The sequence below is a fragment of the Cervus canadensis genome, chromosome 1 (genome assembly GCF_019320065.1).
Source record: "Cervus canadensis isolate Bull #8, Minnesota chromosome 1, ASM1932006v1, whole genome shotgun sequence".
NCBI lineage: Eukaryota > Metazoa > Chordata > Mammalia > Artiodactyla > Cervidae > Cervus > Cervus canadensis.
The window spans coordinates 105,076,639-105,096,532 of NC_057386.1; the positions used below are offsets into that span (position 1 = coordinate 105,076,639).

General features: G+C 42.4%; 1 protein-coding gene across 1 annotated transcript in view; it reads right to left on the reverse strand.

Annotated features, from left to right (window-relative positions):
- Window positions 1-19,894, reverse strand: part of TMEM132C (transmembrane protein 132C) — a 452,167-nt gene that overhangs the window by 153,774 nt on the left and 278,499 nt on the right. The window contains exon 3 of the mRNA XM_043489026.1: window positions 10,125-10,271. Within this exon, the coding sequence (XP_043344961.1) occupies window positions 10,125-10,271 (147 nt within the window). The remainder of the gene's footprint in view (window positions 1-10,124; window positions 10,272-19,894) is intronic.

Consider the following 19,894-nt stretch of genomic DNA (forward strand, 5'->3'; position numbering starts at 1 on the left):
ACCCAAAGTGTAACGTACGACGGGCTCAAACTGGCCACTTTTGCACAATTCACTTGCTGATGGGCTATTTTCCTGAACAATATTCCTTCTGTTTGATCGGCACAGTGATTTTAAGTATCCGAACTTTTAAAAATCGAGAAATTTTCTAGGACAGTCTGGGTTTTCAGCTGTTCTAGAAAAATCCAGAGGTCAGGCAACACTGGGCCTATGTTCTCAGCTGGGAAGTTTCCAGCATTTCCTCAGTGGATGCAGTCCTTCCTGCCCTCCACCTACCTCTCCCAGCATGCAAGGTTACCTGTCTGGCTGCCTTAAGTCAGCAGCCCCTGGTTAAATGGTCTGACTTCCATGTGGGCACCCTTTTAGCTGGCAGCTGACCACCCACATCTGTAACCTGGGTTTGCAAGTATCACCTGCAGCATCTCTAGACCCTCTGCAATCTCCTAGGAAGAGAGGGATGGGAAGGTACTATATAGTCATGGAAATGTACACCACTGATTTATTTATATGAAATAGGTAGGAACACACCACCAAGAAGCCTTACAATATAGGGCTCTCTAAATTAATTCAGGTTCATCTACTTAATAAGTTGTTAGGCAGATAATTAACAAATTAAGTTTGGGGCAGGCAAAGGGCTTTGGCCATGTTGAGTTACGAAAGAGGCTCTGTCACAGACTGACGGCAACTGCATAAAAGTACACGTATAAAAGTATTTATATTTATGGGGCTTCCCTAGTGGCTCAGATGGTAAAGAATTTGCCAGCAATGCTATAGGCTGGGGTTCAATCCCTTGGTTAGGAAGGTCCCCTGGAGAAGAGAATGGCAACCCACTCCAGTACTCTAGCCTGGAGAATTCTACAGACAAAAGGAGCCTGGCCGGCTACATACAGTCCATGGGGTCGCAAAGAGTCAATGACTGAGTGACTAACACTACTACTTCCATTTATATTTATGGTAATAGTTACATAAGATGTGGAATATGGGTTTATTTTCTTAATTGTTTAAAAAGACTTTTTTTGATGTAGGCTGTTTTTAAAGTCTTTATTGAATTTGTTACAATGTTGCTTCTGTTTTATGTTTTGGTCTTTTGGCCATGAGAGAGCTTAGTTTCCCAACCAGGGGTCAAACCCGCACTCCCTGTGTTAGAAGGCAAGGTCTTAACCATTGGAACACCAGGGAAGTCTCAGGAATATGGGTTTAAAATGTGCTTTTAATACATGTTTCTGATTATAAGTGACATAGGGCACTGAAGAAAATAAAAGATAAAGGAGGGAAAAAAGAGAACGTCTCCATCTGGGACTAGTGCATCTTTAATATCACCTGGGTATTTGCTAATCTCTAACCCCAAGGTCAAGTGCCAAGCTTTCTGTTGGTAATACCAGCCAGCTAGACAGCAAGCCCCTGGAGGAGGATATGGCAACCCCCTCCAGTATTCTTGCCTGGAAAATTCCATGGGTAGAGAGGCCTGGAGGGCTACAGTCCTTGGGGTCGCAAAGAAGTGGACACGACTGAGCGACAGAGCGCATGAACACAGACATCAATAATATCTGTCCCTGTATATTGAATTTTAATTCACGCAATGAATATGAGATTTTCCTGTGTACTTATAGACAGGAAGGTTATTTTAGAAGCAAACATTAAAAAAAAAATCATTTGCACAAATGTCCAAGTGGATGCTTTCTGCCTCTGAGTGTCTTTATTTCTTTTCTTTATCTGCCCAATGGCGTGAATCTCAGTTCCTGAAACCATGGGAAAGAGTTCCTGAAATAACGTACACAAAGCATTTTGTAAAATGCCGGGAACTGTGAAATACAGAGTATTATTTTGTATGTTGTCAAGCATTACAAAACATACAGAATATTACTGTTATTTAAGTTTCTATTTTTGAGGTAATGTGTTTGCTTCCCCAGAGAGATATATTCCCCCTGAATGAATGCTAATGTTTTAAAAAAATAAAACGGAATATGGAACTTTTGAAACGCATAAGTGAATAAATACAGGTGTTCAGGAGATAACAGCACAGGTGTGTGTGGCCAGGTTGGGGGGCTTGCAGGTGGGACTCAGTGACCCTTGTGGGGGAGTCAGTCTCACTCAGAGCCACAGAAGATCCCCAATATGGAGTTACCAGTTAACTTAAAAGAACGCCCATCAGCTGGCACATGAAAGAATGCTCAGTACTGCCAATGGTCAGAGAAATGCAAATCAAAACTACGATGAGGTATCTATCACCTCATAACAGTCAGAATGGCCATCATCAAAAAATCTGCAAATAATAAACGCTAGAGAGGGTGTGGAGAAAAGGGAAGATTAGTACACTGTTGGTGAGAATGTAAATTGTTGCAGCCACTGTGGAAAACTGTATGGAGGTTTCTCAGAAAACTAAAAATGGAATTACCAAATGATCTTGCAATCCCACTCCTGGGCACATATACAGACAAAACTCGAGAAGATACATGCACTCCTATGTTTATGGCAGCATTATTTACAATAGCCAAGACATGGGAACAATTTAAATGTTCATCAATAGATGAATGAATAAAGAAGATGAGGTACATACACACAGTGGAATATTACATGGCCATAAAAAAGAATGAAATAACGCCACTTGTGGGCTTCCCTGGTGTCTCAGATGGTAAAGAATCTGCCCAAAATGCAGGAGACCTGGTGTTCGATCCCTAGATTGGGAAGATCCCCTGGAGAAGGAAATGGCAATCCACTCCAGTATTTGTAGCAACGTGGATGCAACTAGAGATTATACTAAGTGAAGTCAGGAAGAGGAAAACAAATATCATATGGTATCACTTACATGTGGAATCTAAAATATGACACAAATGAACTTGTCTATGAAACAGAAACAGATTCACAGACATAGAAAACAGACTGACGGTTGCCAGGGGAAAGGGGGTGTAGAGGAGGGAAGGACTGGGAGGCTGGGGTTAGCAGATGCAAACTATTATATAGAGTATGGATAAACAGCAAGGTCTTACTAGACAGCACAGAGAACTATATTCAGTATGCTGTAATAAACCGTAATGGAAAAGAACATGAAAGAATGTATATATATAAAGACACACATATATGTATAAGTGTATCGCTTTGCTGTAAGCAGAAATTAAAATTGTAAATCAACTATATTTCAAAAAAATTAAATAAGTAAAATTTAAATAAAGAATGCCCACAGTTTACAGAAAATTCTAATTTTTGGCATTTCTCTTGAAGGAATGAACTTGAGAGAGTAAGGCTCAGAGAAACTTAGGGGAAAAGCATGGTATAAACTTGTGGAGCCTGGACTCAACTGTGCTCTCCCTCCATGACAGACTTACTTCCCAGGCTTTATGAAATTCTTGATCCTCTGATGTTCAGATGAGCCTAAACCCCAGGTTTGGAAAAGTCGCAGAATGTGGAAGGGAGAAAAAAGAGCAAGTAGAAGATGCCTCTCAAGGAATGCACCCTTAGGGATTTTCAGTGATTGAGTCTCCACACTTCCACTGCAGGGGGCATGGGTTCAATCCCTGGTCAGGTAACTAAGATTTTGCATGCCACTGCCCAGCCACCAAGAAACAAACAACCCCTCCCCAAAAACAAAAACAAAACCCACAAAACTGCAACAATAAAACTTACAGTCAAGAAAACCACAAAATGTATTCCCTGTGCTTTTCATCCTCTTTGCCTGCAAAGAGGCATTGGATTTGTGCTTGTTTCACTTAGAGTTATCGGGTTCAGAGATGATGTTAATTGCTCCATTGGCCTCACAGTCCGGATGGATGAAGTACAATCGAGTAGGCTGTGCGCTGATGTTGTGTGATTGCTGAGATGCTCAGACTGCTACAACATTGATCTCGGAGGAGTGGAAACTAAACTCTACACAGTTAGGCATGTGTTTGGACCACGTGTAAGCTATCTTCCTGGATCTGAGGGCTTTTGGATGTGGCTTCAGGAAAGAGTGAACAGGATGCTTCAGAGCTGCTGGACTTCAGGAGAAAAGTGCTCCATTGAAACAGCTGTTTTAATGGATGGTCTTCCTACCAAGTTCTCCCTCCCAACTGTATATAGAAGAGGTTGTTTCCCCAGGGAAGGAAGCAGGGGCCTTTACATTTCTGAGAATCACAAGTTGGGTTTGTTAGAAGCAAACCCTAAGATGAGGATTCACTTGTAAGTGATGGAGAAGGGAAGTTTTTCCAGGAAAAACTGGTAAGGGAGAGAGGAACAATTCATGCAAGGGAAAGGTATGATTTCAGGAAAAGTCCCAGCCTTATTCTGCTCCTGTGGGAACCTTGGCTATCAGTCACCATTCAGAGTCCTCTGTACCACGGGAGAGGGAGCATGGCTTTCAAGCTCCACATTCACCCATCATTTGCAAGGACTGCCCTGGGAAGAAGAAAACTCCCATGCTTTCCCAGAAATCTTCATGAACATGCAAAAGGGTCCCAGAGGCTCCGGGTACTGACATGAAGAATGCAGGTGTAGGCTTTCAGATCAAGTGTTACAGATGGAATTGTGTCTCCCGACTGCAACATTCATATGTGGGGACCTTAACACTCAATGTGACAGCATTTAGAAACAAGGGTTTAAAAATGTAATTAACTCATGGTTTTTTAAGGGGAGGGGTATAGTTGCTTTGGGCATCTCCAGTGGCTCAGTGGTAAAGAATCCCCCTATAATGCAGGATCCTCAGGAGCCACAGGAGCCGCAGATTTGATCTCTAGGTTGGGAAGATCCCCTGGAGGAGGGCACAGCAACCCACTGCAGTATTCTTGCTTGGAGAGCTCCATGGACAGAGGAGCCTGGTGGACTACTGTCCATAGGGCCACGAAGAGTCAGACATGGCTGAAGTAACTTAGCATGCATGCACAGAGTTGCTTTACAATGCTGTGTTAGTGACTGGTGTACAACGAAGTAAATCAACAATATGTACACATATATCATACAATGGAATAGTATTCAGCCTTAAAAAGGAAGATAATTTGACACCTGCTGTAACATGGATGAACCTTAAAGAGATTATGCTAAATGAAATAACCCAGCACACAAGGACAAATATTGTGTGATTCCACCTATATGAGGCATCTAGAATAGTCAAATTCAGGGAATCAAAGCAGAACAAGGGTAGCAAGGGTTGGGGGGAAGGGGGAGTGGGGAATGGCTTTGTTTAATGGGCAGAGTTTCAGTTCCGAAAAATGGAAAAGTTCTAGAGCTGGATAGTGGTAATAATTGCACAACAATGTGATGCATTTAATGCCACAGAACTCTGCTCTTAAAATGGTTAAAGTAGTAAATTTTATGTTATGTATATTTTGCCACAAAGAAAAAATAGGAGGTAGACGGGAAAAATTCTGGACCCTCTTTAGATGTAGAAGTTACACTGTATCAAATATTATTGGGAAATCTGAAATAAATCAGCTCCTTGTTTAACAAACCTTGAAAAATACATATAATTAAGGCTACATGGAGTTATAAGGATGGGGTCCCAATCTGACCAGACTAGTGTCCCAACCAGAAGAGGAAGCGACATCTGAGCTCTCTCTTTCCAAATGGACACACAGTGGAAAGACCATGCGAGGACATGGCAAGAAGGCCAGGAAGAGAGGGCTCGCCAGAAACCAATACTGACAGCAACTTGATCTTGGACTTCTGGCCTCTAGAGTGGTGAAAGGATCAATGTGCGCGGTATAAGCCACCCAGTTTGTGGTGTAACAGTTTGTGCTGTAATATCCAGTTTGTTACAGCAACTCTAGCTGACTAATACACTCACATAGGTGCAGATAGGCAGTGTAAAGGTTTCAAGAGGAACCTGAATAGGGCAGTGACCACCACACTGGGTGACTCATTGGCTATATTCCCTATTATGATAAGAATATGCATAAATGATGCCCCTGTTCTAATCACCAAGGAAATGACTTTAAATCATTCTTATAGTTTTGTACTTATTGTAATGCATATTAGAAACTAACTTACATATATGATTTCAAGGTCATTATTACTAAGAATGAAGGGAAACTTTTAAAAACCAGAGCAATACATAGATGATTTACAGAAAACTCTTGGGTTTACCTGGTGGTCCAGTGGTTAAGACTCCAAGCTTCCAATGCAGTGGGGCTGGGTTCAATCCCTGGTAAGAGAACTAGATCCCACATGCTGCAACTAAAGATCCCGTGTGTCACAACTAAGACCCGGCACAGCAAAATAAATAAATAAATGAAAATAAATATTATAAAAGAGAAAACTCTTGAGTAGTAGTTTAAGTGGTACATAATAAAGTACCATTTGGGACGAGTTTTTGGCTGTTGCTAAGATTCTGCTGATGTTGACCATTTTCTGAGCTGATTCTACAGCCTTCCCAGCAATATCCTTTGAATAAATCCCTCTTCTGCTGAAATAAGTCAGAATCATCACTCTAGGAGTATCTAAGAACTCTCACTAATACAGGTAGAACCATAAAATTTCCCTTTCAATCAACTGGCTTAAGTTGAATTAAAAGGGTAAATTGATTGGAAGATTAGGGTAGGAGATAAACAACTCAGGAAATGCCAGGTTAAACTATGGGTCTGTAATTCACATCCTGCTATGAGAGGGCCAAGCTTAACCTTCCAGACTAATCCCTGAAACTCCTTATGGTGTTACTTCCACCCCAGGACCATCACTCACCCTCACACATCTAAATATTTGCCATCTTCCTCCTGTGCTTGGAATGCCATCATGCTTTATCTCTGCATATACAATTCTTTCCTTCTGTCCTGGGAGAGTTCACAGACAAGTCCTCCTCAATTTGAAGAGTATATGAGGTGAGGCAAGCAGTGTGAAATGACTCCCAGTCTTCCCCATCTCCTGGTACTCATCCACCCTCCCCTTGGTCATCACCTCCCCTTGAATGGAACCCAGATCGCTAATGAAATAAGACATAACCAATATGTCACTTGCAAGATTAGGTTATAAAATACTATGACTTCCATTTGTTGGCATTTTCTTTCTCCCTGCATCATTCCAGGTGCTTGCCCTGATGGAGAGGGATACCCAGCGAGGAACTAGATACTGACATCCTCTGTCCAGCAATCCTTGAACCTGAATCCTGCCAACAGCCACATGAGCTAGGGAATGGATTCTTCCCCACTTGAGACTTCAGATGAGACCGACCAAGCCTGGCCAACACAGTGATTATAGCCTACTGAGATATCCTCACAGTTTCCCAGGTGTCAAAGTGGTAAAGATTCCTCCTGCCAGGGCAGGGGCCATGGCTTTAATCCCAGTCTGGGAAGATTTCACATGCCACAGGACAGCTAAGCCTGAGCGCCACAACTACTGAGCCTGTGCCCTAGAGTTTTGTGCTCCACAACAAGAGAAGCCTGTACACTGCAACTAGAGAGTAGCCTCCACTTGCTGCAACTAAAGAAAGCCTCAGTGCAGCAAAGAAGACCCAGCATAGCCATAAATAAATAAATAAATAAATGAAAATAAACCTTTTTTTTTTTTTAAAGAGCTATTTACATACATAAATCCACTGCCTGTTAATGAACACATTCCCTTTAATCTGCATAATCAACACTAATCTTGTGGGGTTAATTAGATTTTATGTGCATTTGATTCAGGAGATTTAATTCAATTTCTGATCTCCTGCTTAGAGCAAGGGACCCATGCACACATCTCCTTCTGGCCATGTTTTCGCAAGTTGAGACGTTTGGACACCTAGCCCTAACCCCAGATGTACTAAGGATCTTTCTTGGGAGCATGATGGTGAAGGCTGGTGTCTGATCTAGTAAGCTGTTCAGGACACCAGATGTGTTTTCTGGCTGCACACTAAAGGCAGGATGGAGGAAGAGGTTTTACAGATAAAAGAACTGGGTGTTTTTAAACGAAGTGGAGCATTTGCAGAGTTTTTCTTGGCAGCCTCGAAGTGTTCACTGAAGAAAATATGTCCAATAATGGAGCTGGATATTTCTTCCTCTAGTGCTAATCCCTTAAGAAAAGACGCTGACAGACTGTATCAAGGGCCCTAAAAAATGATCAAACTTTTTGAGTCTAAGAAGCCACCTTAAGCAAAAGAGAAATGGACAAGTCGACTATATATTTTTGTACACATGTATACATATTGGTCGTGGCAGCACTGGTGACAAAGAATCCACCTGCTGATGCAGGAGATGCAAGAGACGCAAGTTCGATCCCTGAGTCAGGAAGATCCCCTGGAGAGGGCATGGCAACCCACTCCAGTATTCTTGCCTGAAGAATCCCATGGACAGAGGTGGACTACAGTCCATGGGGCCACAGAGTCGGACACTATTGAGCGACTGAGCACACACACACGTGTGTGTGTGTGTGTGAAATATTTAGGATATTAAACAACAGGATATATATTATGATACCAGATTTGTTAAAAAATAAATCTACTATATATTTATTATACATAAATGTTATCTATGCATAAAATGTGAGAAGAAAATGAACCAACATATTAGCAGTGGATTATCCTTAGGTAGATGTGTGTGTGCATATTAAGTCACTTCAGTTGTGTCTGTCTTTGCAAGACCCTATGGACTGTAGCCAACCAGGCTCCTCTGTCTATATAATTTTCCAGGCAAGAATACTGGAGTGGGTTGCCATGCCTTCAGGGGATCTTCCCAATCCAGGAATCGGACCCATGTCTCTTATATCTCCTGCATTAGCAGGTTGGTTCATTACCATTAGCACCACCTGGGAAGTCCCTAGGCAGAAGAGATATTGATATATTATTTTAGTTTCTTTCTTGTCTAACTATTTTCACAAATATTCTCAGATGAGTAAGTGTTGATTTTATACACAGAAAGCAATTATGTTAAATAATCCAGGATGTCTATCTAGAAGCTCACAGAGCATCCTTTATGCCTTGTTGCCACTGAGAGTCACCTTTCATTTTTATATTCTTCCTCACTGAAGACTAGGTCTAATCCTTTATGATCCTGACACCAGTTCTGATGTGTGTCTTTTTTTTCCACCACCACTATGCAATTCTCTGACCAGCTGGCTGTCCTATTGTTCCACTCAATTCTGACACTCTCTATCGACAGATAGTGTCTGATCCCAAAGGTTGAGGGCTCAGTTCCATGAGACTGCCCTCACCTTCAGATACCAATTGCAAGCCCAGCTTGTCACCTATGCTTCTGACCGATCGATTATAGATCGATCAACTATAGATTGAAGGATCCCATGACCCCCTCCTTGGGTTCCATTAATTAGTTAGAGTGGCTCACAGAACTCAGAGAAACACTTCACTTACTAAAATACCGGTTATTATGAAAGGCTATAACTCAGGAATAGCCAGATGAAAGACACGCACAGGGTGAGGTAGGGGGAAAGGGGCCAAGTTTCCAGGCTCTCTCCAGGCACTACTGTCCCTAAATCTCCACCTGATCACCACCCCAGAAGCTCTCCAAACTCAGTCTTTTCGTTTTGTTTTGTTTTTAAAGAGGCTTCATTCCATGAGCACCATTGATTAACTCCTATTGGCCACTGGCTACTCAACTCAGTCTTCAGTCCCCCTCTCCTCCCAGGAGACCGGGAGGTGGGATTGAACACTCCAGCCTTCTAATCACAGCCTTGGTTCCCCCTGGCAACCAGCCTGCATCTTAAGGTGAATAGGAGCCTTTCCAAAAGTCACCTTATTAACATAAACAACAGACACCTTGATGCTCTCATCCTGGGAAAGTCCAAGGGTTTTCAGAGCTCTGTGCCAGGAACAGGCACGAAGACCAAATATGTATTTTTTAGTATAAATCACAGAATCACACCCTTTGCGCAAACGGCGAACACGTTACATGAAAGCAGCCTCTGATAAGCAAGGGCAACCGGAGATGACACAGCCTCCAGGACATGAGTGTAGATGAGGAGAATGAATAAGCCTGCACAAAGCAGACTAGACCTTGCAAACTAATCTCTGTTTCAAAACCCAAAGAGGAGAGACCCTGGGAATCAGGGCCCTGCCCTTCCTACTGGAGATGCCAAAAGGCCATGCTGGTAATGTAAGGGTGTCCAAATTGCCAAACCAAGGTGTGACAGCTCCACTAAGCAGTGGTTAACATGTGTCTAAGGCAGGGCTCTTAGGCAGAGAACGAGTCTTGGAAGCCTGGGTCACCAATAGAGAGGGAGCCCCTCCCTCTTACCTGTTGCGCGCGCCTGGCGCCAGCCGCTGGCATACCACGGCGGTGGTGGGGTGTTTGCCTCCGTTCCCCATCTCCTGCTTGACGTCCCACTGCCGAGGCTCGCTGATCCGCATGCTCAGGATGTTCACCCCCTTCTTCACCTTGGCTCTGCGAGGATGAAGAGGGCAAGAGAGAGAGCCGAGAGATTAATGACTCGGCCTTTCCAAATGCGCCCATGCTCCGCTCAGCTGAGCACCCTGCCTTTTCATTTCTCTGCTTTTTTTCATATCCAGTGGCACAGACAGACAAGGGGTCCCAGAGGGGTAGGATGAGGATTGGTGCTTGGAGTGGGAGGGGATCTACCCACAGACCCAGGGATCGTGGAATTTGCTGTTCAGATCTGATGAGGGAAGGGGGCCCCCCGACAGACCCCAAACCAAGGAGTAGCACAGCCAAGGGGTCAGGAGAAAAGCACATCTGCACAGGCTAGTCATTCTCAATCAGGGGCGACTCTGTCCTGCAGGGACCACGTGCCGATGTCTGGAGACATTTTTGGCTGTCTCGACTAATGGGGGTAGGGCTGGCATCTAGGGAGCAGCTAAAAGAGCCTCCCGAGGCACTGAACAGTGTCCCCCAACACGGGTTAGACAAGTTCCAAGTGCCAAACCCTGGTGGAGGTGTACACGCTGCTTTCTCCACTTTGTAGCTATGTGACTTTGGGTAAATAATAAACTCTTTGTGTCTTACTTTCTTCCTCTGTAAATGGATATGTTAATAGTAACCTACGCTATAAAGCTGTTGTGATGATGAAATGTATTATTAATAACATATATAAAGAAATCAGAACAGTGCCGGGTATACAACAAGCACTTAATAAATGTTATTGTTGTATTGCTCCAAGGAGGTCCCCGACCTGCTTCATGTGACCTGCCAGGTCTCTTTTGGAAATAAGCTTGGCTGAATACACTATCCACGGACTTTTAAAAAAGGCAAAGTGCTTCTCTTAGAATTGTTGTTTTGGCCACATCTCTTAGCCTTTCTGAACCTCAGTCTTCCCATCAATAAACTGGTGAGAAAAATAGCAGATTGAACACAAATACCTACTTCTCCTTTCGTCCCAAATTCCATTTAAAGGTAAGTTGAGGGGACTATTTTTATTGCTGTCTTTAACTTTTTTTATTTTATCTTGTTTATTTTTGGTTGCACTGAGTCTTCATTACTGCCTGCAGGCTTTCTCTGGTTGCAGTGAGGGGGCTACTCTCTAGTTGCGCCCGGGCTATTCATTGCAGTGGCTTCTCTTGTTGTGGAGCATGGGCTTAGGACCTGTGAGTTTCAGTAGTTGGCAGACAGGCTTGATTGCCCCATGGCCTGTGTGATCTTTCTGGACCAAGGATCGAACTCATGTCCCCTGCACTGGCAGGCAGATTCTTACCCACTGGGCCACCAGGGAAGTATGAAGGGACTATTTCTAAAGACCCACAAAGATGAGGAGGAGAGATGCAGCAACCGTAAACGACTTGGAGGCCTGAACGCTGATGTCCGAAGGGGTGAAATCGTCAGCTGAACTTCCAAACTAAGTTGTGAGCTGTCGGCGAGGCTAGCTAAGAACCTATAAGCGTTTAGACCATGAAATCTCCCCGTCTCAGTGGGACCACTAAAACTGGGAGTCTATGAGGGCTAAAATATGGAGGATCAGCTAAAAGTATGTTTATGAAGCAGCCAGATACAAATGCCCTTCTGTCTCCCTGCACAGGGTGACTGCCAAACTCCCCATCAGGCCTGAGGGACCATGAAGGCCTGAGACTCGGGTTACCATGCCCCAAAACCTGTGAGGAGTCATGTGACACAACGCTGAACACAGAGATTCCTGGGACTTTATCCCCAAAGCTGGACCTTTACCCTCTGGGAAAAATACCAGATTCCAGATCATCAGGTACTGATCCTGGAGCCTCTCCAACCAGCCAGCCAGGTTGCCTTTCTGCAAAGCTTGTAGTCAGCAAGTCCCACTCATGGACTCAGAGCTTGTAATGGATTTTTAGGCCCTCATTTTTTCTTGACATGAGCAAACAAGAATCGAGAAGCTTAGGACTCTGAGAAAAGTTTCTACTTGACACAGGGAACAAAGTAAAAAAAAAAAAATAAAGCAAAAAAAATCTGTAGAAAATATAGCCTATGAAGGAAAGACCAAAATTAACAAAATACACAATCGTTCACATTCACAGAGCCATCAGAGAAGATACTGCAGTCATGAAACAAAAACAGACTGCTATCTAGCAAACCCAAAAGGGGAAAGAAATGAGCCCTTGGAAATTAAAAAATATTATAGCAGAATTGGAGAAGGAAATGGCAACCCACTCTAATATTCTTGCCTGGAGAATTCCAGTGGGCAGAGGGGCCTGGTGGGCTACAGTCTGTGAGGCTGCACAGAGTTGAACACGACTGAGTGTCTAACACACACAGAAATGGAAAGTCAGTGGAATGGTTGGTGGATAGAATTGAAGACATATGTTTTAGGAAGTAGAAAAGAAAAAAGAAATGGAAGAGAATTACTTTGAGGTTCAACATCTGGACACTATAAAAACACACAAAAGGGAGAGCAGGAATCACCAATGTAGTAACTTAAAGAAATTTACCCAAATGAAAGGATAGTAGTGTCCAAATTGGAAGAACTTACTAGGTGATGAATCCAAGACAGAGGACTGATATAGCTCAGGACACTGAATACAGACAGGTGAACTCTGCAGTCCTCCAGGCCGAGAAAGGATCAGGGATCAGAATGGATACAAGATTCACCACAGTCACTCTGGGAACCAGAAGATGATCAAAAATACCTTCAGGACTTCCCTGGTGGTCCAGTGGTTAAGAATCCACCTGCCAATGCAGGGGACATGGCTTCGATCCCTGGTCTGGGAAGATCCCACATGCTGCGGATGAACTAAGCCTGTGTGCCACAACTACTGAAGCCCGCCCTTCCTAGAACACGTTCTCTGCAACAAGAGAAGCCACCACAATGAGTAGCCCCCTACTTGCCACAATTAGAGAAAGAAAAAATTTTTAAATCTTCAAAAATCAGAGGGGAAATGATTTCCAACCTACCATTTGATATCCAGCCTACTGATGAAGAAAATGTTTCCAAATATGTAAGTTCTCCAAAAATTGACTTCCTACACCCTTGCTCAGAAAAATACTTGAGGATGTGTGCCATCAAACAAGGGTATAAATATAGAAAGAAATTGTGAGACCCAGGAAGTGAAGATTCAAAAAAACATAACAGAGATGCACAGTAGGTTCATGGTGAACAGAGGTCCCGGATAAGAGCTGAGCACCAGCACAGACAAGATTCTGTCTATGATGTCTCCAGGAAACTGCAAATTTCCTGATAAAGTCGATGTGAAAATATTCGAATGGAGACTTAGATAATCAGCAAAGAGTTGGGGACTAAATAAGAGCTAAACACAAAAAATGAAGAAAAATAATAAAACCAAATTAGTTTTTAATTCTGGGACTAAACCATTATTATGCAGAAGAGCCATCATTATTTAATACTTGGTTTTACTGTGATTAGTACACATACTTATAATATTTTAAACACAGATTATTAATCTAGATAAAATATGATTGTATTATTGGAGAGATGGAGACAGAGAAAAAATGGGGAGAAAAGATAGATTCTTATTCTTCATAGTGAAATATTTTATAGCTATTGCCTAAAACTGAAAAAATGAATGGGGGAGGGATGGTTTGGGAGTTTGGGATTAGCAGATGCAAACTAGTGTATATAAGATAAAACCATTTCAGTGTCCTATCTTTTTGCCTTTTCATACTGTTCGTGGGTTTTCCAAGGCAAGAATACTGAAGTGGTTTGCCATTTCCTTCTCCAGTGGACCACATTTTGTCAGAACTCTCCACCATGACCCATCTGCCTTGAGTGGCCCTATACGGCATGGCTGATAGTTTCATTGAGTTAGACAAGGCTGTGGTCTATGTGATCAGATTGGTTAGTTTTCTGTGATTGTGGTTTTCAGTCTGTCTGTCCTCTGATGGAGAAGGATAGAGGCTGATGGAAGCTTCCTTATGGGAGAGGTCCTGCTGTAGAGCATGGGGAACTCTAGTCAACATCTTATGATAAACCATAATGAAAAAGAATATGAAAAAGATTGTATATATATGAATCATGTATATATATATATATATATGTATATATATGTATACATATGTATACATGTATACATATGATGTATATATATGAATACATATATATATATGTATATATATAACTGAATCACTTTGGTGTACAGAAGAAAGTAACACAACATTGAAAATCAACTACACTCTAATGAAATGAATTTTTAAAAATGAAGAATTATCAACCTTATGCTGCTTAGATATGGCCATAAATGCCAAACAAGTAGGAATTTTGCTTCTGTATGTGGAGAAATGCTGTAGAAGGGAACAACATACCGCATGCAGTATGTTTTTCAAAATAATTTTTAATTTTGAAATAGGTTGATAGTTTGCGATTAACAAGAAGTCTAAAGAATTCTTATACACCTTCCCCCAGCTTCCCCCTATAATGCTCTCATACATGGTCACAGTACATTTTCAAAACCAGGAAACTGACATTGCTACCATGCTATGAATTCATCTTCACACCCTGTTTAGATGTCACTTGTTTTCAAATGCACTTTAATAAAAATATTATTTTATTGAAGCATAGTTGGTTTACAACATTATGTTAATATCTGCTGTATAGCAAAGTCATTCAGTTGTATATATATTATATATATATAAATATATATATTCTTTTTCACATTCTTTTCCCTGATGGTTTATCACAGGATATTGAATACAGTTCCCTGTGCCATACAGTAGGACCTTTTTGTTTACTGTTCTGTGTAGGATAGTTTGCATCTGCTACTCCTAAACTCCCAACCCATCCCTCGCCTATCCCCATCCACCTTGGCAACCACAAACCCATTCTCTACATCTGTCACCTGCATTTTTGGGGGGAGTAGTGTAGTTCTATAAAATCGCATCAAATGTGTAGATTAAAGGAATCATCACCACAACCAAAACACAGAATTCCACCACCATAAAGACACTCCCTAATGTTACTCCTTAATAGTCATGCCAGCCCACCACTTAGCCCCCTCAGACTCTGATCTGTTCTCTATTCCTGTAATTTTGTCACTTTGAGAATGTTAGATACAGTTTTTACCAACAAACTCTGCAGAATTATTTGATTTCTTAAATTACATGCAAAGTTATCTTAGGAAAGTAATAGCTTAAAAAATTACACATGCACACAGCCCTGCCCTGCTAAACTTATAAGTTGGAGGAGATAAATTGTTGTGAATAATTAACCAGCAAGATTTACTGAGCATGGCCCCGCCCACCAGAACAAGACTCAGTTTCCCCATCAGTCAGTCTCTCCCATCAGGAAGCTTCCATAGCCTCTTATCCTTCTCCATCAGAGGGCAGACAGACTGAAAACCACAATCACAGAGAACTAACCAATCTGATCACATGGACCACAGCCTTGTCTAACTCAATGAAACTATCAGCCATGCCGTAGAGGGCCACCCAAGACGGATGGGTCATGGTGGAGAGTTCTGACAAAATGTGGTCCACTGGAGAAAGAAATGGCAAACCGCTTCAGTATTCTTGCCTTGGGAAACCCACGAACAGTATGAAAAGGCAAAAAGATAGGACACTGAAAGATAAACTACCCAGGCTGGTGGGTGCCCAATAGGCTACTGGAGATCAGTGGAGAACTAGCTCCAGAAAGAATGAAGAGATGGAGCCAAAGCAAAAACAACACCTAGTTGTGGATGTGACTGGTGATGGAAGTAAAGTCCAATGCTGTAAAGAACAATATTGCACAGGAACCTGGAATGTTAGATCTATGAATCAAGGCAAATAGGAGATGGCAAGAGTAAACACTGACATTTTAGGAATCAGTGAACTAAAATGGACTGGAATGGGTGAATTTAACTCAGATGACCATTATATCTACTACTGTGGGCAAGAGTCCCTTAGAAGAAATGGAGTAGCCATCATAGTCAACAAGAGTCCAAAATGCAGTACTTGGATGCAGTCTCAAAAACGACAGAATGATCTCTGTTCATTTCCAAGGCAAACCATTCAATCACAGTAATCCAAGTCTATGCCCCCTGACCAGTAGTGCTGAAGAAGCTGAAGTTGAATGGTTCTATGAAGACCTACAAGACCTTTTAGAACTAACACCCAAAAAAGATGTCCTTTTCATTATAGGTGACTGGAATGCAAAAGTAGGAAGTCAAGAAATACCTGGAATAACAGCCAAATTTGGCCTTGGAGTACAGAATGAAGCAGGTCAAAGGCTAACAGAGTTTTGCCAAGAGAACTCACTGGTCATAGCAAACACCCTCTTCCAATAACACAAGAGAAGACTCTACACATGGACATCACCAGATGGTCAATACCGAAACCAGACTGATTATACTCTTTGCAGCCAAAGATGGGGAAGCTCTAAACAGTTAGCAAAGACAAGACAGGGAGCTACTATGGCTTAGATCATGAACTCCTTATTGCCAAATTCAGACTTAAGTTGAAGAAAGTAGGGAAAACCACTAGACCTTTCAGGTATGACCTAAATCAACTCCCTTACGATTATACAGTGGAAGTGATAAAGAGAGTCAAGGGATTAGATCTGATAGACTGAATGCCTGAAGAACTATGGACAGAGATTTGTGACATTGTACAGGAGGCAGGGATCAAGACCATCCCCAACAAAAAGAAATGCAAAAAGGTAAAATGGTTGTCTGAGGAGGCCTTACAAATAGCTATGAAAAGAAGAGAAGCAAAAGGCAAAGGAGAAAAGGAAAGATATATCCATTTGAATGCAGAGTTCCAAAGAATAGCCAGGAGAGATAAAGCCTTCCTCAGCAATCAATGCAAAGAAATAGAGGAAAACAATAGAATGGGAAAGACTAGAGATTTCTTCAAGAAAATTAGAGATACCAAGGGAACATTTCATGCAAAGATGGGCACAATGAAGGATAGAAATGGTATGGACCTAACAGAAGCAGAAGATATTAAGAAGAGGTGGCAAAAATACACAGAAGAACTATACAAAAAAGATCTTCATGATCCAGATAATCACAATGGTGTGATCACTCACCTAGAGCCAGACATCCTGGAATGCGAAGTCAAATGGACTTTAGGAAGCATCACTACAAACAAAGCTAGAGGAGGTGGTAGAATTCCAGTTGAGCTATTCAAATCCTGAAAGATGATGCTGTGGAAGTGTTGCACTCAATATGCCAGCAAATTTGGAAAACTCAGCAGTGGCCACAGGACTGGAAAAGGTCCGTTTTCAGTCTAATCCCAAAGAAAGGCAATGCCAAAGAATGCTCAAACTACTGCACAATTGCACTCATCTCACACACTAGCAAAATAATGCTCAAAATTCTCCAGGCCAGGCTTCAACAATATGTGAACTGTGAACTTCCAGATGCTCAAGCTGGTTTTAGAAAAGGCAGAGGAACAAAAGATCAAATAGCCAACATTCACCAAATCATTGAAAAATCAAGAGAGTTCCAGAAAAATATCTACTTTTGCTTTATTGACTATGCCAAAGCCTTTGACTGTGTGGATCACAACAAACTGTGGAAAATTCGTCAAGAAATGGGAATATCAGACCACCTGACCTGCCTCTTGAGAAATATGTATTCAGGTCAGGAAGCAACAGTTAGAACTGGACATGGAACAACAGACTGGTTCCAACTAGGAAAAGGAGTACGTCAAGGCTGTATATTGTCACCCTGCTTATTTAACTTATATGCAGAGTACATCATGTGAAGTGCTGGAATGGATGAAGCACAAGCTGGAATCAAGATTGCCAGGAGAAATATCAATACCCTCAGATATGCAGATGACACCACCCTTATGGCAGAAAGCGAAGAACTAAAGAGCCTCTTGATGAAGGTGAAAGAGGAGAGTGATAAAGCTGGCTTAAAACTCAACATTCAGAAAACTAGGATTATGGTATCCAGTCTCATCACTTCATGGCAAATAAATGGGGAAAAAGTGGAAACAGTGGCAGACTTTATTTTTTTGGGCTCCAAAATCACTGCAGATGGTGACTGCAGCCATGAAATTAAAAGATGTTTGCTCCTTGGAAGGAAAGTTATGACCAACCTAGACAGCATATTAAAAAGCAGAGACATTACTTTGCCAACAAAGGTCCATCTAGTCAAAGCTATGGTTTTTCCAGTAGTCATGTATGGATGTGAGAGTTGTACTATAAAGCTGAGCACTGAAGAATTGATGCTTTTGAACTGTGGTATTGCAGAAGACTCTTGAGGGTCCCTTGGACTGCAAGGAGATCCAACCAGTCCATCCTAAAGGAAATCAGTCCTGAAGATTCATTGCAAGGACTAATGCTGAAACTCCAACACTTTGGCCACCTGATGTGAAGAGCTGACTCATTTGAAAAGACCCTGATGCTGGGAAATATTGAAGGCAGGAGGAGAAGGGGACGATGGAGGATGAGATGGTTGGATGGCATCACTGACTCGATGGACAAGAGTTTGAGTAAACTCCAGGAGCTGGTGATGGATATGGAGGCGTGGCATGCTGCAGTCCATGGGGTCGCCAAGAGTCGGACACGACTGAGCAACTGAACTGAACTGAACTGAGACATCGCCAAGCAAAGGTGGTCACCAGAAGGGAACCAGTGGGATGGGAAGTGATGATAAACCCCATCTCCACCTTTCAGGCCCAGGGTACCCAAATTAGCATCACACACAGAGCAGTAAGAGCTTATCAGCTGCAGCTGCACTTTTCTTTAGAAACTTCTTCCAACTCTTACTTTAAAATGATTTGCTAAATGATTTTGCTAAAACATACTTGCCACCATGGCCCTGAGAAGACCAAGGTATGCTTAAGTGACAAAGATAAAGGACACAATAGCATATAAAAGCCCCTCCTTTGTCCTAAAGCAGGGACGCCTCCCACCTCAACTGTCCACAAAGACTGCCTCATGAAATGTGACTTCACTTGAAATTGGGTTTTGCTGCATCTGAATTTTGCTCAAGACCGGAGGTTTCACTGAAGCTACAAATTGTTCTTTCCACTTCATGGTTCAAGAAAATAGGAGGATTCTTGTTGACTGGTGCAGAGGCTGGTTACATCTCTGACTTGGGTGGGGAGATGAGCTGCTGAGATGAGAGGAAGGTACAGGTTTTAAAGGGCCCGACCTTGTTAATTAGGTGTTTTCTTTACTGAGGTCAATGGGTGTTCCGATTTACTTCAAGGAACTAGCAGTTGCAGGAATTTGGGTCCCACCCAGAATGAGAGGTTTTGCAATGATAGTCAGTGTTAGAATACAGTGGGATTAGGGGATAAAACATGAGGATGCCTGGTTTCTAGGGAAGGAGTGGAGCACTTGGTCCATGGTGATGTGAGAGCAGCCTTTTTTTCAGCACCCATTGTGGAGGGGAAGGCAGTGAACCAGATGCAGGAAACCCAGCTTCCGGTCCTATATCTGCTGTGATGAACTTCATGACCCTAGGAAAGTCATGCAGTTGACCTTGCTCTTTTTCATCATCTGTCCCAAGGAGATCCCTTAGTTTACTGGTCATCCACTGACACTGCCCCCCCCCCCCCACCCCAGCCCCAATGTGTAGGGCTGCTGCTGCTGGTTGTTGGGGAGATAATTTCAGATTTTCAGAGACAGCTCTGAATAACACTGACATGTTCTTTTCATCCATCATGTTAATATTGAGGACCAACTTTTCCCAGCAGGT